This window comes from Lygodium microphyllum, chromosome 30 (genome assembly GCF_053477565.2).
Source record: "Lygodium microphyllum isolate KBCC chromosome 30, Lygodium_microphyllum_v1.1.10, whole genome shotgun sequence".
Classification (NCBI taxonomy): domain Eukaryota; kingdom Viridiplantae; phylum Streptophyta; class Polypodiopsida; order Schizaeales; family Lygodiaceae; genus Lygodium; species Lygodium microphyllum.
Window position 1 is genome coordinate 28,209,497 of NC_141164.1, and position 23,232 is coordinate 28,232,728.

At 44.0% G+C, this 23,232-nt stretch overlaps 1 protein-coding gene across 1 annotated transcript; it reads right to left on the reverse strand.

The window, feature by feature from the left end:
* Positions 1 to 553: 553 nt before the first annotated feature.
* LOC148009651 (plant/protein) lies at positions 554 to 17,268 on the reverse strand. The gene is made up of 2 exons (XM_087673299.1): positions 16,822 to 17,268; positions 554 to 1,616 (listed from the first exon to the last, which is right to left on the reverse strand). The coding sequence occupies exons 1-2, from the start codon at positions 17,125 to 17,127 to the stop codon at positions 1,344 to 1,346; spliced, it is 579 nt and encodes a 192-aa protein (XP_087529425.1). The 5' UTR covers positions 17,128 to 17,268; the 3' UTR covers positions 554 to 1,343.
* Between the last annotated feature and the right edge of the window lie 5,964 nt (positions 17,269 to 23,232).

Below are 23,232 nucleotides of genomic sequence, written 5' to 3' on the forward strand. Positions count from 1 at the left end.
TCCTCCATTGAGCATTAAGGGAGTTATAAAATGTAGTATAGTTGATTATAGCGAGGACATCTGGGTAAAGTTTCATTGTTATGTCAGGACAAGTTGAAGTTTCAAACAACAATAGGTGCTCAAGTAGCTTTTGCCATAATTATTGAAAAACTACTCTTACTTTTTGCATGTTAGTATTGTGATATGCTAACCAAAAATTACAAACAATTCTTGTAGGCAATTATTGTGGCATCCTAGCCCAAAGAGCACCTCCAATGTCTTGAGAGTAAGATACCTCTTTACCAGAGTGCAAAATGAAGACGTAATAATAGCATCAACCTCCACATTGCTCAAAATAAGAACTTTGCAAGTATCACCCTAGTTTAGGTAGCTTTCCTTGATTAGTTGCTTTAGCTAATTATAAATTTGGCCCCTCTTGATAGAGATTCACACTTTTCTTATCAAATTTTCAGGTTGCATTGATGACATTTAGCCCCCACTAATGGAGATTTGGGTTATGACCCACTCATATCGATGTGACATTTTACATTGTGGAGGCCATCCATATGTCTATGAATTCGTACAGCCATGGTCATCAAGGTAAGTCACGGACAAAACCTTACTAGATCATAGCAAGAACATATAATTACACTGTTGAAGTAGGTTAAGACTCGAAGTTTTGAGGCTCCCTTGCATTTTCAAGTTCTTAACAGCTCCAAAACTGAGGTGTACCTAATGCAAGTAAATTACATTACAATTTGTGGGTGCTCCAGTATCGCATTAAAGATTTAACATGTCAGGGCACTCTCATCACCTCAATGGCCAGGGCTGTTAGATGATCTTCTTCCTTGGATCGTTTTGAGAGTTTATTCTCAACAGCAATCGACACTTCATAATCACCCATCTGTGACTTAAAAGTATTTTCTTGTCCAGGTCGAAGGTTTAGTGTAAGGTGGCATTAAACGCCCTGAATGCAGGCATGCAACATGTTGCAAGTCCCATTAATTCTCGGCAGTTGCACATACAATTCAGTTTGCCTGCAAGTGTCTATGGGCATGCTCCATTGTCCAACGTTTGCATGTACTGTTCTGCCAAGACTGGGCAGAACTGAATGAAATAGACAGATGGCTCAAACTAGAAGAGAGAATGTCGATGTAACTCATACATGCACCACAAATCTCTACAATTCCACAAATCCAATTAGGCAATACGAACAAAGGCCATTGTGCTGCTGTTTCATCATGAAGGAAAACTTAATTGTGAGCCAGTACAGTTCCAATTAGTAGCAGAAGTATAAAGATGTGACTCTCCGCAATCTCACAAACTGTTTTTGTACATCATCATTCCACATTATAAAACGGATGCTAACTTTCCCCTTCTAAAGTGCGAATTCTTTTTGTTATCAGATCAACGGCAGCATTTGCAGATGAGAAGGCCCCATGAAAACTCTCCTTAAACGAGAAGGACTCCAATTCTCTCACCATCTGCATTAAAATGTCTCCCAGATCCAACTGCTTCTCCATCAGACAGTAATAGTAAACTTTGGAGCAACGTCTACTGATTTCTTCATTTGCAGGTTCAGGGCAAAACTCATCATCCAGCCACTGGTGAAGACTGGTTCTTAACCATTCTGACTCCTGCATCCACAAAATTAAATCTTTCACCTGTATTTTACAAGCATCTGTATGTATGTAAATATTAATCTCACTAAAATCTTCTAAGATAGAGCAGGCACATGATCCCCAAACCTTGTAGTCACAGAAACAACAGCATATCTAATGCCTCATGACTACTGAAGACTGCCTTTAAGGTCAATATATGAGAAAGTCACTTGTTATGTCAGCTTTAGAGCATGGTTGAGAAGCTCTTGGTCACCTTTTGTGCATATGATAGACCAAGCCTACATATATGGCAACCTAGGAGGCCTCTCCTAGGGATGCAGTCCAAAATAAGGAATGAATCCAACCACATGGCACTCTCACGAACTGAACTACCACTAGGGTGGTTGTTGATAATTTGGGGGGGGGGCAAAGACATCAAAGGCATGATAGATGCTAAGAGAGCTGCCACCCTACGACACCTAAAATCTCCTCTCAAGGAACACTGAAGGATCCTGTGAAAAATCTAGAGTTGAACAATGAAAAGATTGAGAAACAATTTGACAATTCCAACTCAGTGTGCTTGCTTCCCAGCCTTCCATCACAAATTTTGAATGTTTCCAACCCTCCTATTGAGCCAAAAATACATTAGATACTAATAAGCTCTTTAAAACAGCCCCAAAACATGTAAATTACCCAAAGTTTCATTAAACAGGGAGTGGTTCTAGAGAGTTTTTGTGCCTCACATGCAAAACCCTATTTTGGGAGGATCCATCTGCATCTATAAATAGACAGGTTGCCCACCATTCAGCCCCATCCTTGTGTGCACCTCATCAACCAGCTCTCCACAGGCCATTAGCCCAATGCCAGTGCAGTAAAGCAACTTAACGCCACATCAGAGGCTTAATGAGGTTTTATTGCATGTGGCAGCCTGGGGTCTGCTAGGGGAAGCAACATACCCGCCGACCATCGAAGGACCTGAGGTTGGGATCCAGAAGAAGCAGATGATAGATGGAACCCCCATGGAATGCGACTACGCAGCGGCTGCCAAGGGTGTTGGGAGATTTGCAAGGAGCAGGCTAGCCTCAATGAAAGGAGGAAAGCTGAGGCAGCAGGGAAGGTATTGCACAAAGCCAAGGTCAACATCTCCTTGAATCGAGTCAAACTGCATTTTGCTGATTTTGCTGCTGCTGGTGTTTTTTGCTACTTCATGGGTCACCCCCGCTCAGAGATGAGTTCCTGCACTGGTTTGCGGTGACTTATCAGAGCAGAGCCATTGTTCAACAATACCTCTTTGTTGGTAAGGGTTTTTTCCTTGTGCTCATTAGTTCTGGAGCAACAGAAGGGGATTGGGTCCTTGGCTGTGCGGTTGGCCACAAAGGCAATCTGGTTCTGGCCATGCTGTGGAGCCCTTCCTTTGCCCCAGAGAATGTGCTTCAGTTCAAGTGTCCAGTTTTGATCACATTCTCGGACCTTCCTGTCTGGTTGGATGACGAGGTTGCAACGCTGGCTAGTACTCTCGGGAGGGTGCTCTACGTGCTGGCAGTGTCCACTGGCTTGGGTGTCCTTAAGCCAAATTGAAAGGTTTGCATCCTTTGGAGCTGTCGCAAGATGATCCCTGAATATGTCTTTGGGACTGGTGGTTTCGAGATTTTGCTTTAGGTCTGTTTTGGCTCCTTCCCTGATTCTCGTTACCTGTGTAAGCAAGGGGATCACTTTGCCAAGGACTGCCCTAAGAAAGGAGAGGAGATCAAGGATGACAATAGAGCAGAGAGCAACCCAGCTAACAAGAAGAATGATGAATCATTGGCGGGCAAAGTAGGGGCAAGAGACAAGAAGGTGACAAATCTGAAGAAGAATGAAGCGAGCGAGAGTTCAAAGAAAGTCCAGGGCCAGAGTGTGTAGAAGGAGTTGCATACAGATCTTAATAAAAGCAAGGGCAAAGAGAATGTTGACCCCAAGAAACAGCAGGGAAAATGGAACACTTCAAAGAATAGGATTTCTATTAAGCAGCTTGCTCGACAGCCTCTGGTGGATTGCAACTACTATGCTGCTATTTTGCATAGAGAAGAAGGAAGAAGACTTCATTGACTGCGACGAATAGAACAATGAGCAAGTTGAGAGTGGCATCATGGAATACGAGAGGTTTGTGCTCTCAGAAGAGGAAAGAGGTGGTTTACTCGTTGATTAGGAAGAGGAAAATTGACATTATAGCATTGCAAAGAAACCGAGCTTGGGGAGGAAGAGGTGAGACCAGAGCTACTGAAAGGATACACTTCAATAGCTTAGGGCTGCATCAGAGGAAAAGGGGGTTCGATGTTTGTCATGAGAGATGACCTTTCCCCACAACTCTTATGGTCGAAGATAGAAGGAGATATCCTAGCAGTGCAAGTCACTATGGAAGGAAAGGCAATGATCCTGGTAGGTTTATGCTGCAAATGTGTCTATGGGGAGAGCCAAGCAGTAGGAATAGCTAGGAACAAGACTAGAAGAGAAGCCAACTCTCTTACTCTGCGATTGGAACATGACCCGTCAGTGGTGGCTAGATCGCATGGCCAAGGGAGCATGACAAAAGAGAACAGGGAGCGGTGGGAGGAACTGATCCCCCTGCATGGTTGAGAAGATGTGGCCAACGTTACTGAGCAAAAAGGAAACAAAGTGTTCACATGGCACAACCATCAACATGGCTCAACATGGCAAGTGGCCTGGCTTGACAAATTCTAAGCTAATGATAGTGCATGGTGGCTAGCTTCTGATTGTTGTTTCACCACCTTGAGCAATGTCGCAAGATCGGACCACCTTCCTATCCAACTGACATTCTGGATGATTGAAACCAAGAGAACTCAAGAAGGCCCCCCACCCCTCAAGGTAAATGTATCATTCCTTGAAGATCCCCAATGTCTAGCAAGGTTCAAAGCTGTCTGGCAAGAAGCGAAGGAGAATGGGGCCAGCCCCACCACTACGTCGCTAGGCTGCAATAAGCCATAATCAATGAAGCTAAGGGGTATGGCAAAGCCCTTGCTCACCAGAGGGGGAAGGCTATGCGCAATGTGTTGAGCTAACATAAGCATTATATGCTGAATTAGCTACTTAAACAACCCCAAAAATGCTTAATTAATCAAATCCCTAAATTGGTGTGCGGTTCGAGAGAGTTTTAAAACGGTGCGGAATATGAGATCCCGAAACTTTCTTTAAATAGGCAGGCTACCCTTCATTCAGCCTCAATCTCGTTTTTGCAGATTTTAAGTGCTAGAACTTCATTGTCCATACCCTGTTCGCGGAGGACATCTCAGCCGAAGCTGCCCCAAGATTTCTTCACCCATCTAACACTTGTTTCCAGCCTCTACCTTGTAGCCTATGCCACTTCTTGTGTTTTATTGCAATGTTTTACTGCTGTCATTTTACTGCAGCGTTCTACTATGGTATTTTACTATTGTGTTTATTGTTGAGTTTCATTGTGGCATTCTACTATTGCCTTTCACTGCTTCGTTTGTCACACATCCGGCATCTATTGCTGTGTTTGCTACTGCGAGACATCTTTGGAGACTGCTTTACTTCGAGATCCATCAAGAGTACAACACACTCTCCTACTAAGCACAATTTGTTTGCTGCATGAGCATTATATATTCCATATTCAATCATTCATTCAAATTCCACTGTGTTTATTGTCATTGAGTTACCCTAATTCTAATTGTGTTATTTTGAGTTTATGTGTTGTCATACGCTTTCATTAGGGTATTTCTAAACATGGTATCAAACCAAGGTTCTCTTCCACAAAACCTCGGGCTTTGATCTAAAAGCCCTTCGCAAGAAGTAGGAACAATAGGAGGGCAAGATGACTTCAAACACATCTTCACCACATCATCAAAAATTCTCCCAAGCCAAGCACATCGAGACACGTGACGGAGTGGGCTTCATAGCTTGCACCTCCATCCGACATGGCCAAAGAGACTTCGGACTACCATGGAGTCCATAGACTATACAAGATTTCATGAGCCGAATACAACTTCATTCTCATGTATCGAGCTCAATAGCAAATTGAAGGTAAATTTGAGTTTTCCCCTTTAGATTAGCTGCACCGGTCTAATGTTTTTGCAAGAAGTATGGAGATTCCATAAAGGACTGATCACACCTATGTGGAAACTGGCATGGGGTATAAGCCATTTTTTGCTCCACCTTCATTCACTCCCATATCAGGTACACATGCTACTACTTCTCAATCTTTTGATTTTACTCCCTCTTTTCCGCAAGATATGAGAGATGCTCATGATCAAGGATCTCTTTATAAGTGTTGGCTCATTAGCCCTGAAGAGGATAGGTATTTCCAGATGCACTCTAAGAAATAGCAAACAAAAATTGCAAGAATCTATGGCGAGTGCTTCTCCATCTTTTCCTGCAGCTTTTACATCTCAATGTCAAAATATGATTTTAGTGATTCATCTTTTTCATCATTTGCATTTAATGGACAAAAGGAACCTAACATTGTCACAACTCTATAGAAACAGAATTTGTATCCTTTTTCATTAATTTGTCCATATAATGATTTATTAAATTTGTTTCCTTTGCACTAATTAGATATAAAAAAAAGTGCATTGGAGCTGGCCACTGATGAGTGGTCACAGGTTATGGTGGACCCACACGGTGGATTAGAGAAAAGATAGTTCACACTTCCACCTATATGGCCCGATTGGGCGCCTGTGACCAGAACTCATGCATATCAGGGTTAGACTCGCACACAGGAAGGATTGATGCCTTGAAGTGTGGGCTAGATCTGCCAGAACAGACAATTACAATCAACAAGATGGCATGATCATGAAATGCTTGTACAATGTGTATGTGTGGGCTGAAAGCTTGAAATGCACATTTCTTTGCATAAGAAAGTCACATGAAGATTCTGATACTGTTTTTGCGATGTACATGGAAAAAGCTTTCATATGACACCCATATTGGGGGGGTCCCTAAATTTTAGGAGGTTCCTAAATTTTAGAAGCCTCGAATTAGCCTAAAAATGCTAGTTCTAAAAAATAGGAATGTCATTCTAAAAATAGTAAATTCTGTACTCTGACTGTGCTTAGTAAATTTGGTTGTTTCTATTCTTGACAATATTCAGCCCAAAAAGGAAGGCCATAGAGAAGAGACAAGTGTCAAGACACTTGTCACAAGTTTCCAAGTGTCCCACCACTTGTCACATCTCATGACATATGGCCGGACACTTGTCTTGTGCTACTCCACTTTCCCCTTTTGTACTAGCTCTTCCCTCTCCTATAAATAAGAGCTCGTTTTTCTTCATTCAGCATCATTTTTCTTTACTATAAACTCATGTACAGCACCCACAGATAGCCAGAAACTGGCCCCATCCATCCCCATCATCATCCCCCACTTCTCCATCATCAAATTCCTCCATATTCCCTCTTCTATCACTACTGTTTTACAGGATAGCAAGCCTGTAAATTCATTATAGCACCTCCTTCTCGAGCTCTTTCTTCCATTTTAGCAATAAGAAGCAAGCCCTATCCATGTACTGCTGATCAACGATGAAGAAAGGCTGATTTCCCCTCTTTCTTCTCTCATACTGTAAAGAAATCAGTTCTTATCATTGCATAATAGATAATGCATGTGTGTTTGTACATCTTTGCATGATCTTGTGAGAGTGAGAATTACTTCTCCTCACTCTCAGGTTGATTGTAACTGAGCTCTTCCCTAAGGGACTTGGGTTGAGCAGAAATAAATTCCTTCAGGGGGGGGGGGAGGGGGGGTTGCCCATCTTCAACCCTCAATCTTGTCTCCATTACTTTTACATTTTCATGGCTGTAATTTTGTGAGTAATTTTCATTTTCAGCTTTAAGTGTTCATTCTCTTTTATATTAAATCTCGAAAACAAGCGAATATCATAATTGTCAAGCATACTACGTTGTTCGGGGCGTTTACAAACATATTTTCCACAACAACTCAAACGACAAATCACATGTAATCTTCCACCCATTAGTTCTATTGCACCTTCATTTCAGCCCCATTAAGTGCACTATACTTGTCTTCTCACATCACACCAAGGGGTGCCCATAGGCACGCCTTTTAGGACCTTGTCTTTTCCCTAGCTGGGTGGTGTCTCCATAATGGAGGTTCATCCTTCCATCCCCACACTTTTGAGTTTTTTTACAGCTTGGGGAATGCCGCCCTGCAACCACCAAGTGTGGATCAATTGATACCACAATTTGCCTCCATGGCATTACCTAGTGGGCCTTCTAGTCATTTTGTTGTGCCCCAGCTGTCTATTGGACAAGGCTTATGTGTCCCGGCGCCTCAACCTCCACCAATACTTTATGAAAACATTCATGTTCCAATGTCTCCGCATCAATCATCACCATTAGACACTATCAACCTATTTCTGCCTACCCACCTCCCCCTTCACCGCCTCCTTCCTACTCCACTTATCCAACACCTCATGGTTCTTCCTTCTCATCAGCCAAACATGCCTTTAATGATAAGACTCATTTTAATGGGTCAACCTTCACTACTTGGTTAAAACCTGATGAGGCATGTCCTTGACCCCCACAACCTATGGGATCTTATGCATGGGTTGGAACCCCAACTTGATCCCGTTCTTGTTTCATACAAGGTTGTCCGCTCATGGAACGCTAGAAATGCCTGTTAGCAGAGTATTTGTCAGCTCATGTGTGAGTCTGAGCTTGATCTGGGCTGGGCATTTTTTATTAGGTATTTTAGGTATTTTTCTGGTGTGGCATTTTATGCCAGTGGAGCATTTTATGCACCAGTCGGCCAGCTTTAATGCTGTCCGACCAGCATTGTTGCTCCCCACTTTTTCAGCCTATTTATACTCAGTGGCTCCTCCTCAATCAGTCACTTCATCTTCACCATCTGCAGACTCTGTGGAGAGAGGAGCCAGTGCCAGTGCCCACGCAGCCAGTGACTCACTGTTATATGCGACTGTCTCGTGTTCAGATATATGGATTCCATTTTCCGTGCATACATCTGAGTTCTCATCTGTATCGTGTTCTTTCTTTTCTCTTTTTGTCTTGTGTTTCAGCAGTTTATTTCAGCACATGTTTATGCTTCCACCGCTGCTCCACTTCTGACATGGTATCAGTTTTCAGGATTTGTGTTTCTGCTGTGTTTTCTTGCTGATTTCAGGACTGTTTTGTACCCCTGCTGATCAGACGATTGCTGTCGCAGCCAGGCGACCTGTTTTGGGGCTGTTTTCAGCCTGCGTTTTTTGCAGTTTTGCCATCGCCTGCTGCCTCCGCACCCTCTGCTGCCTGCGTTTTTCATCTGCAGCTGCTGGCGACAGTTTACTACCTGTTTTCTCCAGTTTACAGCCTGCGTTTTGCTGATTCAGCATCTCTCGTGGCAGGGTGACTGTTCCTTCAGGCCGTTTTTGCTGGTTTTGGCAGTTTTTGACTGATTTTTTTGACTTCCTGCAGCAGATTTTGTCTTCTATTGATCAAATTTTGGGTTATCTTGCATGTGAACTCTCATTTTCTGTAGTCTGTGCTTGTGTTTTGGCTGTGTTTCCTCTCAAAATTCCATCTCTTCTCTACTTCTCTTCTTATCCTCTCCATATGGCTCCTCCGTGCACTTCCACTGATGATAAGTTACATGGACCTAATTATCTCACATGGAGTGCTGTCATGAAAGCTTGGTTTGTGCAGAAGCGGTTATGGTACATGGTCTGTGGAGCTATTCCTCGACCTCTCCGTCCTTTTCCTCTTCCTGAAAACTTTGATGAGGACAACCATGAGACATCCTTGAGATTACAGGGGCGGCTTCCGGCACATTATGGAGGTGAGGCTTATGTAGCTTCAGAGAGGGGTGACGGGAAGAAGAAGTCGAAGGCCCAGTGTTACCACTGTGGCAAGAAGGGACATTTGCGGAAGGACTGCAAGAAGTTAGCGGCTTCCAGGAAGAAGGAGCAGAAGACGAAGCGGGATGCTAACTCTACCGATGAGTCCTCTCCTTCATCAGACTCCGACTCCGATCCTCCGACCAAGGTGAAGTCCAAGGCGCGGAAGGGATCCTCTTCTTCGGATCGCGGGAAGGGCTTGGTGGCCCCTTCCTCGGCTACTTTCTAGTGGTGGTGATGAGGTCATCCCTCACGACTCTCTTGTGCCAGAGAGGGAGTGTGAGCAGGTGTTCAGATGGGGCAGCCGCGCCTCATCTATATTTTTATACAGGTGCACAGGTTCCAGAGAGGGACGTCCCTGACGCATCGACTTCAGTCTGGCGGAATCAAATCCTGGAGCTGGGATTGACATCCAGGTTCATGCTGAGCTGGTTATCTGACAGAGAGCGGGAGGCTTTCATCTGAAGCTCACATGAGGGGACACTTTGGCAGTCTGGCCAAAGGCGGGGAATCCATGGTCACCTATGTTCAGAGGCATTTTTGACAGGATGGACTTGTATGCTACTGCAAGATATTGGTGATGAACACAGAGACATGCTATGATCTTCTCTATTTTCAGGTGTTTGGTACGATCGACATCGACATTAGGTTCTCTCCGAGGCACCTTGGTGGTGGCTTGATCACCCACTGCTTGGGTATCCATGGTTCTACTTGGTGGTTCTATGTTGTATAGTTTCTGATCCCTTTTCCTTGTACTATTGTATTGTATCAGATCACTCATGATCTGAGAGAGGGTGTTAGCAGAGTATTTGTCAGCTCATGTGTGAGTTTGAGCTTGATCTGGGCTGGGCATTTTTTATTAGGTATTTTAAGTATTTTTCTGGTGTGGCATTTTATGCCAGTGGAGCATTTTATGCACCAGTCGGCCAGCTTTAATGCTGTCCGACCAGCATTGTTGCTCCCCACTTTTTCAGCCTATTTATACTCAGTGGCTCCTCAGTCAGTCACTTCATCTTCACCATCTGCAGACTCTGTGGAGAGAGGAGCCAGTGCCAGTGCCCACGCAGCCAGTGACTCACTGTTGTATGCGACTGTCTCGTGTTCAGATATATGGATTCCATTTCCCGTGCATACATCTGAGTTCTCATCTGTATCGTGTTCTTTCTTTTCTCTTTTTGTCTTGTGTTTCAGCAGTTTATTTCAGCACATGTTTATGCTTCCACCGCTGCTCCACTTCTGACAATGCCTTCGTTATTATCGAGCTGATGCAAGGTCTATTACTTAAATTTCATTCATAATTTCAGCATTTTGACTTAGCATTCGAGAGGTGGGCACACTTGACTGACCACTATGTGGCTCAGCATAGGATGCATCACATCAATTTGGATCATGAGCTCCAAAACTTTAAAATCACAGATGACTTGAAGGTCAAGTTGGCTGAGTATCAGCGCCTTCTCAACGAGTTCTCTACCATAGGGACCCCCAAGTCCTTGGACGATCAGGTCACATTGTTTCTAAACAAGCTGTCGAGGAAATACTTCCATTTTGTGCAACAAGTGATCTCACAGTCCACCATGCCCACATTTTATGAATTTGAGGGACAGCTACTACGTTACGCTCAGTTGTTCGATGAGTTTCATAGGTTGATCTCTACAGAGGGGGCTCTCATTGCTTCTTCTTAGAAGGGGCAACAAGGAAAGGGTAAACAAACTCAAAATTCCAATCAAAATAAAAAACCAACTCAAAATTCAAATTAAAAATAAACCAAGGAGACCCAAGAAAACTCCCAATCATCTCTAAAACCCGAGCGGCATAATGTATCAAAGAAAAATCAGTGTTGTCGACATTGTCAAACCAAAGGCATAGTACCAAAGCAAAGGCTCAAACCCTCACATCCCCAATAAGGAAGGTAGGGTGGTGGCAACCCTCAACAAGGACAGTGACAAGGCCAAACCCACACTGCCACCGATCAACTATTATAGTCAGCAACGTTCTCAATGCTAGAGGACTTGTCTGACTAGTTTGCAAAGGCCCATATCGTCTCCATTGAGACATCTGAGGATGTGAGTCTCATCCGCATTTGCAAGTTGCCTCTTGTGAGGTGACTACAAAGACCCACTCGTCACAGCTGAGTACTTCAACTACTCCTTGGGTTGTGGACAGTGGAGCTACTCATCATATGATCCCTATCATGAACATTTTCATTCCCTGAGCTCCTACAGTTGAGCATATCCAAGTTGGGAAGAACTCCTTGATCACGATTCAAACTCACGAACACGTCAATTTCCTCCCTGGCCAAGGCCCAGATCACACTACGTTGGATGATGTATACTATGTTCCCAACTTGGGGTGAACTTGTTACCCATTTAGCCACTTTGCCGATTGGGCCGAGCAATCTTCTTCACAACGACCATAATCGAGGTCCTTGACTCTCAGTCTTCTTCACAATGACCGCATGACATGGTTTCTTTCAGAGCCAACAGGTTCAGGACTCTAAGTTCCACCGCTTCTAGGCCTTAGCTGCTACACAAAAGCCTACCCTTCACAAATATTTCTGCTTGGGTGTTGGTGGTGCGTAAGCAAACTGATCATTGTGTAGAATGCATGAGGAATGATAGTGGGGCCAAGTTCACCTCCCACAAGTTTTCCAAGTTCCTACAAGAGCATGGTATTTCATGCCAACTCACGACTACCAACTCCTCCTCACAGAATGGAGTTGTAGAGCATAGGAACTAGACCATTATGACCATGGCATGCTCTATGATGTTCACATCAAAGCTCCTTGAGCGCCTTTGGATTGAGGCTGTTAACACTTTGGTGTACATCCTCAAACGGTGTCCGACTACAGTTACTTGAGGAGCTTACTTGGCGGCTTTACACTTTCCATGCAGCTCTCCTATTGTTGTCTACTGCAACTAGAGTGCCGTTGCCCTTATGGACAATCCAATCATTACACTACAGATGCGGCATGTGGGGATCCACTTTCTCTTCACCAAAAAGTAGATTGAGCTAGGCACCATACACCTAGAGTTTATGCTTCCCTCCTTTACTTCTTCAGATTGATGGGGAGAGAGTGCTTACCTTTAACTTTTCCTTCTAGTTTGAGAGAGGACGGCTTTCTTCTCTTGATAGTGACAGTGATAATGCTTACAGATTTTGATTTAGTCATTGTATTTATTGAACATTTTGAACATTGTATCTTTATCCACACTATCAGGATGATATGATTGTAAAAGGACACTTAGGCAAGTGAACAATTCCCCTGCGAGGATACTGTCCGAGTGGCACCATTGCATAGCATTTTGCATGAGCATAATCATACCTACATTCTCTCTTGCATACCTCTAGTGCATTGGCATTCTATTCTATAAATATGCATCTGTGCACATTTATTCATTTTTTGTCTTTCTGAGTGGTCGACTATGAATCCACCATATTCACAGCCTTGCACATGGGAGTCTCCACAACCCTCTCCCTTGCTTGCTTAGCCTTGCTAGCTCGCTTTCCACATATTCTTTTTGCCTCTCCACATAACCCTCATATTTGTTCCACATTCCATTAGCTTATTCCTTCATCATCGATATCCAATAATGGTAAAGATAGACTATTTATTTTGTGAAAGCCTTTGGGACTGGCTACTTGTCTCTTGTTCATCACTTAATCAACCACCACCTCTCTTTTTGAAACAATCATTATCAAATCAACCACCATGAGGGGGTGTTAAGCTAACATAAGCATTATATGCCGAATTAGCTGCTTAAAAAAATGCTTAACCAATCAAATTTCCAAATTGGTACATGGTTCGAGAGAGTTTTACAACGGTGTGCGGTACAAGGTCCCAAAACCTTCTATAAATAAGTAGGTTGCCCTCCATTGAGCCTTAATCTCGTTTTTGCAAGTTTTAGGTAGTAGAACTTTGTTGTCCACATCCCTTTCGAAGAAGGCAACTCAGCAACTATCCCAAGCTTTCTTCACCCATCCGGTGCTTGTTTCCAATCTCTAGTTCGCAGCCTATGCCACTTCTCGTTTTACTACTACTAATTTACTGCAACATTCTATTGTGGTATTTTACTATTGCGTTTATTATTGTGTTTTATTGTGGCATTTTGCTATTGCATTTCACTACTCCGTTTGTCACTGATCCGGCATCTACTACTACGTTTGATGTCGGCACACATCTTTATTAGAGGCCACTTTGCTCTATTTCCAAATCCATCAAGAGTACGATACACTCCTACTCAACACTTTTGCCTCGGCCCTTGAGACCATGAGAGTTCGAGGCATAATTTTCATTCTTGCACGGTTTGTTTGCTATATGAGTATTGTATATTCCATATTCACTCATTCATTTAGATTCCACTATGTTCATTGTCTCTAAGTTACCCTAACCCTAACTGTGTTCTTTTGAGTTTATGCTTTGTCATATACTTTCATTTATGTTTCTATGTTAGGGTATTTCTTCACACAATGTTGCCCGAGTGAGAGAGAATTTACTACACGCCCTTGCTCCTTTTCCTAATGATCTTTACCTCTCTTATTGTAGGGCTGCAAAGCCTATCTCCAAGTGCCAGAGACACGCTGAGTACAAGCTACCAAGGTCCAACAGCTGAAAGCAATATGAGAAGCCAAAGGAGATGCTCCCATGACCTTTTTCCTCAAAGCATTAGACAACAAGCATAAGAGGGAATCAATTCCTTGCATAGTTGATAGTGATGGAGTGTGGCCCTCCACAATTGAGGACATCCTATATGCCTTTCACCCACAAATGGCAGGTATCATTGGCACCCCCCGACGGGTCGCTAACTACGAGTTAAAGATCTAGGAGTTTTTTGAAGGATACACCCCTGACATTGATGTCAAAGGGATGAAGCAACTATATAAACCTACCAATGTAGAATAGGTGGAAGAAACGCTTACGAGGATGAAGGTATTGGCAAATATGTCAATTCATAGTTGAGTTTGTGCATGTGATTTAGTGGGCTAGGGCACTAGGATACTATTTTATGTATTTAGGAATTTTTATTTGGCCATTATGATGTGTTTTTGGCATTTTTCAGCCAATCAATCAGCATTTAATGCTACCTAATCTATCGTACTCTTGGCATTTATTTTGCCCTATTTCAGGCACTCCTCCTTCACAGCCATTATCATTCATCTGTCATTCACAGGACCCTACTGGAGAGAGAAGCCAGTGCTAGTGCCTTCACAGCCAATGACTCACATTGGTTCTGTACTATCTCATGTCTTGTTATATGGATTCCATTTCCCAATCATTCTTCTAAGTTTTCTTATTTTGCAATGTTCATCTTTTCTCTCTGTCTTGTGTTCAACAGTCTATTTCAGCATACGTATACAGTTCCATTGTAGCATCCACTTTCGATAGAAGGATGGAAAATCCCTTGGGATAGGCCGCCTACCGAACTTTATAAGTCGATGTGGGAGATGTGGACGTGGCTGTGCCAACTTCATCAACCACTGCTTTCAACAACATGTTCCACATCTCATTAAACTCATCCCTAAGTCAAGCTAGAAGCTTCAAATCTCACAATGGAAACCGTTAACCATGTTGATAGTCTCGTATAAAATTATGGCAAAAATCATTGTGAAGAGGATCGAGTACCTACTCCCCAAGCTATTGCACAGCATACAGTACAGCTTCATTTATGGCCGCAAGATTCACGACGTGGTCCTCAATTGTGACAGCAGTGGCCCTAGCTAGTGGCTAGTGGCCAACATGCCTTGCTAATCAACCTTGACTTCAACAAGGTGCATGATTGGGTGGGCTGGGACTTTATACTACTTACCCTTAGAGCTATTGGCTTTGATTACAAGGTGTGTGACCCGGTAGGCTAGGACTTTATACTACTTACCCTTAGATCTATTGACTTTGATTACAAATTTATCAGCATGATTAGCACACTAAATGTTGATGCCTTGGCCTATGTGCAAGTCAATAGGGTCATCTCAAAGGCCTCTTGAGGCAGTCGGTAAGGAAAGGCTGCCCCTTGGCCCCCCTACTCTTTGCGGTCATAACTAACCTCAAGATTGATTGGCTTGTGCCAAGAGAGTTTGCATGGACTCATGCTCCTCAGTGAAGAGAAGATGGCCACCTAGTTCTTCGAAACAATTGGAATCCAAGCCATCTAGTGCCATGCAAATGATAAGGTTTTTGGAAATGCCCCTAGATGGAAGAGTGTAGACTTCTCACTAGTTAGGAAGGATTTACTAATGGTTTTGCAAGTCCTTAGGAAATCTACCTTTACCTTAAAAGCTATGTATAAGGCTCTCACGAGATGTTAGTTGTGTTTTTTGGCCAACCAAGACACGTCCCCACCAGTGGTGGTTGATGTAAATATCCACCAGTAGTATACTTCGCATTTTTATTTTTTATTTTTAACCAGCTGTCCAGCCCTTGGTGATTGCAACCCTACACCTTCCAACACCTAGCACGTCATCTTCAGCTGCCACTCTGCTACCTAAAGCCTTCCTACTGCTGTATCTACAGCTTTTATGTTGTCGTCAGCTGTTTCCCACCGATTGCTCCTGTTCTGTCTCCACTTGCTGCCCCTGCAGCCAACCAACAAGTTGTTGCCCCTTCTGGCATCTACTACAACTTGTGTTTTGCTGTCCAGCAGGCCGCCCTGCATCAACACTCTTCGTCCCAGCTATTGCCTGCCTGTCCTCAGCCTCAGGTATCAGTTCTTGGCTCTTTTGGATGGTACACTGCTACATTTACTTCAACCTCCAAACTACTGTGTTTTGTGACCATCCTGCTCCCCTTCATCATTCAGCACTCTCTCAATTCTAACTCGTGGTTATAGCACTCCGGATCTGTCTTCAGTGGATGTCATCACTCACCACTCTAGCCTTGAGCACTCTGTACACTCTTACATTTATTTACTGCATTGATTTATTAACTTCAAAGTTCTCTTGTCTCTCTGTTCATGTTTGGGTTTTTGCTTTTTGAGTTATGAGTTTCAGTTTTGCATTTAGGGTCTGCATTTATTGCATTATTGTCTAAGTTATTGTGTTTTAGTCGTGTTTGTACATTCTAAGTTTTCTCAATGCAATTCGTAGCATATCTTCACACCTTCCATTGCTGATCATCAAGACGGCTGCTGCCCACATCCAAATGTTTGCATTTGCTGCTGTAATTCACAATGTGGAAATTATAATGGGAATTTGTCTAAAAGTCCTTGTGATATCCTTCCTCTCTCTTATTAAAATGGAATGAATACGAGGGAAAATGTCTAGAATTTCTTGAGCGCATATATCTTCTCAAAAGAATCCGTGTGGGGGAAATGTCTAGAAATTCTTTGTGCATGCATCCTATCCTTTCCGCAACTGTAGGCAATTGTGCAAAAGGAGAAGGGATGGGTACTGTACCTCGGTGGCAGAAGCCTGAGAAGTCCAGCTTGGGGGGATGACGATGTCCTCGAGGAAGGGAGGCTGCTGAGACGGGGAGTCGTCCGGGGGGAAGGAGAAGGGGGAAGCGCGGAGAGGCCGCAGCACAGGAGAGCAGCTTGACGACACCAGAGGGGGCCAGCGTCCGCTAATCAGCGATGCCGGTGCACCAGCGCGCTGCCCCAGACCCTGCAGATGGCGATGAAGAAGACGATGCTGCTGGTTATGCTGCCATTCCTCCATGCAACAATCATGCCATATCCATTTTGCTCTTGCTTTCATCATCATCACCTTCTTGATGATACTGCACTTGATTCATGGTCGTTTGCCACTCGCCCTTATGCTGATGATGGAAATCCTCTCTTGCGATGACACTACTACACGGTCTTGATGGTGGTCATGCAATCTGACTTACAAGGTCGTGGTGGTCATAGAACCTAACATATTGGTCCAAAAAAACAAGAAAACTATTTTTAAGACTTGAATATGTGAAGTGAGAAATATCTCCGACACCTTGAGGGTGCAATCTTAGATCATCAACAACAAGTAACTTTAAAAGCCTATTTGAGCACACGGTGGTCACTTTTTACCTTAAATCTGCTACCATACAAGTAGTGATGCCACTTTTTGATAGCATGAGTTGTAGAGTGACCGGAGAATGGATGTTCAAGGCAAGATTTGATGTTGATGGAGACAAACGGGCCCATGTGGAATTTGGTAAGAAGCATACTCATCAAAGAGTTAGAATGACAACACACAACCTTGGATTTAAAAGCATAAAATAATGTGCTCATATTTTTAGGTTTGTAGTGTAAATCTGCTAACTAAATACAAAACAACACTTAGAATTTGATGGTTCCTTAATTTTTAAGGCCAAAATTTCACCATTATAGTTGTGGTTCTACATAAACTGCAAAAAGTCCATAAAGATCATGATTGCCAATTCAATCACCCTCAAAATTAAGGGCTAGGAAATAAGTTTTCTTTGAACATTGAAATTAACCTCCCTTTATTCCTATTGTGAGGACTTTTTCAAAAGTCTTGACTAGGACTATAGGTGCAAGACTAACTCATGGATTTGGCCATGATGTGAGACTATGGAGATGGTTTTGCGCTATTAAGGCGGACAAAAAAATGTTCTTGCAACAATTGTTCTACTTTCCTAAAATAATGCTCAAGATATTTTCTCCATGAGCAATATGGTTTGTCCTTGGAGTTGCAAATATCATTATGAGGTTTTGAAGTTATGTGATAGTAGGGTACACTCAAGGTTTGGAGTTTGAGTGCTTGAAGCTCACGAGCAAGGATATTGTCATGAAGGATTATGAGGCATCACAAAGGCATGTGTTTGACTTATGAGGTGCAATTGATTACACTTATTATGAATCAAGGTCTTTTGGTACCTAAATGGCAGGGTCACATGAATGCCCATGATGACATGGCTAAGTTTAGATGTCAAATGACATGCACAATTGCTAATGGCATGTGATCTAGGCCTAGGGGATAATGGTAATGCCTAAAGTAGGTTTTTTAAAATAAAAGCATTATGCTTCTATTGATCATTTTGCAGTAGCAAATGTATATTTAGGCCACCATCTCACCATGAAGGACATTCTGATGATCATTATAGGCTATCATATTCATCACAACAATGATGACGATGTCATTATTGACATCACAAATGTGCTTTTTTCAAGCTCGTAGGGTTGGCACAACACAGATACTTTTGCAATGACAAAATTGAAGGGCTAGAGTATCATAATGGGTGTACCACCATATGTGTGGTTTTTTGGCAATGTTGCTTTTCTATGATTGTGGAAAGTAGAGCAATATCATATCTTGAGGAGGTCTACATAAGGAGAAGACAATGCATGCAGTAGCAACACAACATTGGAGAGTTGACACCCTACCACCAAGGAGACTTGTGGAGATTGGGAGAAGTGTGGATTCATTGTCCTATCATGTTCGCCTTCAAGGAGTTAGAGTTTGTGTTAACCCCAACACGAAGAAAGCAAAAGAAAATAAAAAAGACGCAGGGAAAAGGCGGAAAAAAGGTAGCCCGATAGAAGAAAGAAGAGGAGAAAGGGCCAAAAGAGCAAGGGCAACCTTAAAAATCCCAAGGCAAATGCAAAAGGGGAAAGGTGCATTTTAAGATACAAAGGCACACCCTGAAATATTGTAAAAGAGTGCCAGGCGGTGGAAAATCCGGAAAGCTAAAACAGAAGACAAAGACAAAAGCCAAGGCAAAGAGAAACGGAAGAGAAAAGCGCACAAGGAAAAGTGCAAGTCAAAACTTTTGTAAAAGAGCGCGAGCGCATCATGGTTTAATTCAAGGAGTGCCGGGCTCTCACCCGTGCAATTTGTAAATATAGACGGGCGGTGGAAAGAAAGCTAGGAAGATAGAGGGACAATGGGAAAAGGGCCTAGGCCACGGCCGGCCATGTAAAAAAGGGGAAAAGGGGATGACCGCCCAAAAGGGATTTAGGATTTTGTATATAAAGATTGAAAAGTGAATGAGAAGCTCATTCTTGTGTGTGGCAAAAAGTGGCTCTCTTCTTCTTCTTGCTGTTTGAGCTTGTGCTTGAGAGAGGGAGTGTGAGAGTGTGAGGGAGTGAGTGTGTGAGGGTGAGGGACTGGGGAGGAGAAGCTCTCCATCTTCTCCTCTCTTCTTCTCTTCTCTTGCTCGCGGCTATGAAGCTTGGAGCGTGGAGCTTGAGGATGGAGCTTGCTTGAAGCTTGCACTTGGATCGTGGAGCTACAGGAGTGCGCGGGAGAGGAGGTAACTCGAACGGTATGGAGGTAAGCTCACTACATCCATAGATATGGATGGCACATCGGCTATGTGAGAGGTAACCATTAGTGCTCGGCTTGGAACGCGTGAAACAATAAGTGGTCCATGGGTCTTGGCGGTTGAGCGAAAGCTCCCACATTTTGGTTCCGTTGCCGAGACCAACAGATTCAAGCCTTGAGTGCTAGCGCGCTTCGCATCGAGCATCGAAGTAAGGGTTTTCCCCGAACCGGTGCTTGAGATAGGTAGGAAGTGAGGGGGTTGAAGATGGTATTCGATCTCCTTGGCAAGTAGGTTTTTTACTTTTTTGAGATTTATGTTGTGAGATGGAGTAGTGTAGGTATTTACTTTGTGATTTGGATGCATTAGAGTAGGAGAAAACAAAGAAAAACAAATAAAATAAGCATAAGGGTTTACTGTTGCAAAACAGGGCAAAAATCATGCAAAAAATAGTAAAAAGCTCGCTTGTGATACCTAAGATCGGCAAGTGAGTGATTGGGGGCATCAATACCATACCTGAGAAGGGGTATAAGAGGCCAAGAATGGCAAGAAAGGCCACATTGTGCATTGCAGGGTTTCAAGGGACCAGGAGAGAAGAGGAAAGTTTCGCTGAGTCGATCCGCTTCGATCTTTCATCGGGAGAAATTTACCCAGCCCAGGTAATTCTACACCTTCCCCTACATGAGTAGGTTGGATCTGGAGCTACTTGACTAGGGGGAAGGCCTCCAACACTCGGCACGGCGAATTTTGTAAGGTCCGACGAAAAACACGCCGCGGTCAGCGTGTCCGAATGACAGCGATTCTGGGCCGAGTCGCAGAATCGGCCCTCAGACCACTTGACTCGGCCCTCAGCCACTTGGTCCTCAAACCATTCGGCCCATTACCACTCGGACACCCATCGCTCGGGCCATCCGAATTGAGCATTCAAACTAACTTTGGAACTCGACCCTCAGACCACTCGACTCGGCCCTTCTAACTCGGCCCTCGGCCTACTCGGCCCCCGAACATCTAGGCTCGGACTGGCCGAATTTGACATTCGGACCAGTTACATTCGGCCTTCTACTCGGTCCTCGGACAGGCCGAATCGGGCACTCGGCCCTTGCAATTCGGACCTGTTGGGCCAAATTTAGATTTTTTCAAATTTTAACCTGAACACAATGAAACTGACCGAGAGACCATATAGAGCCGAAACCATATCATAGATCGATCACTAGGCTGAAACTTAGAGCAAGTAGTTTAAAATTTGGTTGTAAATGATCCTTCAAATCACGGATGGCATTTACCGTAACGGCCCTACGGGCCTGGGAGGGAACTGTTCCCCGGACCCCCACAGAGGGGGCTCTGCCCCCTCCGCACCTCCCCCAAGTAGGTTGGAGAGAAAACGCGTGCCGTGACAAGTCCTCCAAATTTGACCCTAGTGTAGTAATGGCTCTACACAAGCATAGATCTTCACTTGCAAAGCAGCAAACAGAAGCCCATACCCAAACAAAGACAAACAAAGACCCTAGAACCTCAATGGGCCAATCTAGCCATCAAGGGCAAAAAGGCCAGACCGCAAGAACACATGTACATTGTGTTCAAACTGAGTCTAGTCGAAGCAAAATGCAACATCATCAAGCCATCAATGCGTGGATGACTAGACATGACAGTCCTGACAATAGATGTCCCTTGAGCAGCATTGCACAGACGACCCAAGACCTCAGTAGAGAATCCACGTCTGATTGTGCAGTTAGGGACTCAAAGGCATGTATCAGAAGACTTGAAGCTGTAAACCAAGACCTCGAAGATGAAGACATAGTGCCACCTGCTTATCTTAGGGTCAAACTCAATGCAAAAAGAGAGCATAGTATTGATTCTCTCATTGATGAAGGAGCAGATTTCAATATCCTGACTTATGAGACATGGACCCTACTAGGCCAACCAGAGCTGACAACGACTAATGCAACTCTTAGCCCTTATGGGGGACCTCCACAAGCACTCATAGGGAAGTGCAATATCCTCGCAACAATTGAAACTGAAAGCTTGCCCATCTTATTTCATGTCACTCCAAATAGTGCTAAATATGGTAAGGAGACCCTCCTAGGAAGACCCTTCAAAAGGGCGACCAAATGTGAGGCTGACTATGTAGCACAGAAGATACACCTGACATTACCAGGTGTGAGGATAGTCACAGCCTTTAGCAAGGGTGACCTCATCAAACCTCGAGGGAAGGGCAAGGAGCATTCTGACATACCAAGCAAGCCTAGTAATGAGAGCAAGGAGTTGTTGGAGGAGTTGATGCAAGCACAGGTTGAATGGATAGAACCAGTGAGTGAGGCCATACTTGAAACAAAAAGGTTAGGAGACAAGGCCAAGGATAGGGTTGGGACTTACAAATATCGTAGAAGATCACGAAAGAAGCCCAAGCCTTATAGACGAAGGCATCGATGGAGAGCTAGCACAATGCCACGATGGATATCCAAGGCATTGCTTCGTGCTCAAGGGTATTATGCAGGCAACCGATGGATTTGGGTACCAAAACCCCCTGCTAAACCACCTCTGTCAGGAGCCCAAATTATGTCAAAAGCAAAGAGGCATAGGAGGAAACCTAGACGAGAATCCAAGTCTCGAACCAAAAATATTGGAGTGATTGAGCCCCTCACGATTGAAATCAAGAAACCAAACATGACCTATCAAAAATTAGATCCTCAGCCTAGCGTGCTTAGCAAGCAGAAATCAGAGGTAACTGTCAAGCGTGCACAAAGTCCACTAGTGCCCAAGGAGCCTTTGACTTCCCAAGAGGATAATGAGCACCATAGGCGCAACATTGCTCATGGTAAGGTTGATTGCTCAACAAAGCAAATGGCACAATCGTCTAATAGCCTCGAGCGAATCATTCAGCCGGTGCCAAGTCCACGTAAGAGTCCTAGATCTCCTACATCCTCTTTTTCCAACCGGACATAGGAAGCACAACAGCGGTCGTCAATGGTGGCTGCTCACTCCCAATCTCTATCTCCATCAAAGCTTCCAAATATCCAAGAGGGGGAACATGACACTAACCGTAGCTCTCGACCCAAGGATATGCGTGTGCAACCCAATGTGACCAGATCAACTCATGCTCGATCTACACAGATGAATGCTCAAAGGGCAACAAAAGACGCGACCACTTCCGATCGCCCTAGGGACCTGACACGGCAATCCACCAAGAGTAGCCAGCCCACTGGACTAGCTGCTACTACTACTTTCAATCGGGGATCACATCAATCACAGCCCTTGGCTGCAACAATGCCCCTTGCGGAACGTGTCCTTAGCAGTTTACTTGTGAAGGAGGTGTCGCAAGCAACTTTCCTGACAACTCCAGCACTTCCAAAGTGCCCAAATCCTAGGCTGGAGGAGTTAAACACGTGGGAATCAGCGAAAGAGCTAGACTCTTCCAAAAAGGAGTCAATTGTACCCTCACAACCTGGCGAGACTAATCAGCAAGCCACGGCTATGACCCATGCGGACACACTAGAGAAAGGAAATGCTAAGGCCCAACCAAGCACATCAACGGTTGACCTAGTCTAGGGTCCTGAGTCGTTGAGAGATGCACCTTCACTGACCAAGAAAAAGAGGAGAAAACAGCA

What these genes read in the sequence shown, in the direction of transcription:
- LOC148009651 (XM_087673299.1), bottom strand. Translation starts at nt 17,127, where the DNA reads ATGATGATGAAAGCAAGAGCAAAATGGATATGGCATGATTGTTGCATG. An exon ending in CTCAGGCTTCTGCCACCGAG is followed by an intron (nt 1,617 to 16,821) that starts GTACAGTACCCA and finishes TTGTGGATGCAG; the next exon opens with GAGTCAGAATGGTTAAGAAC.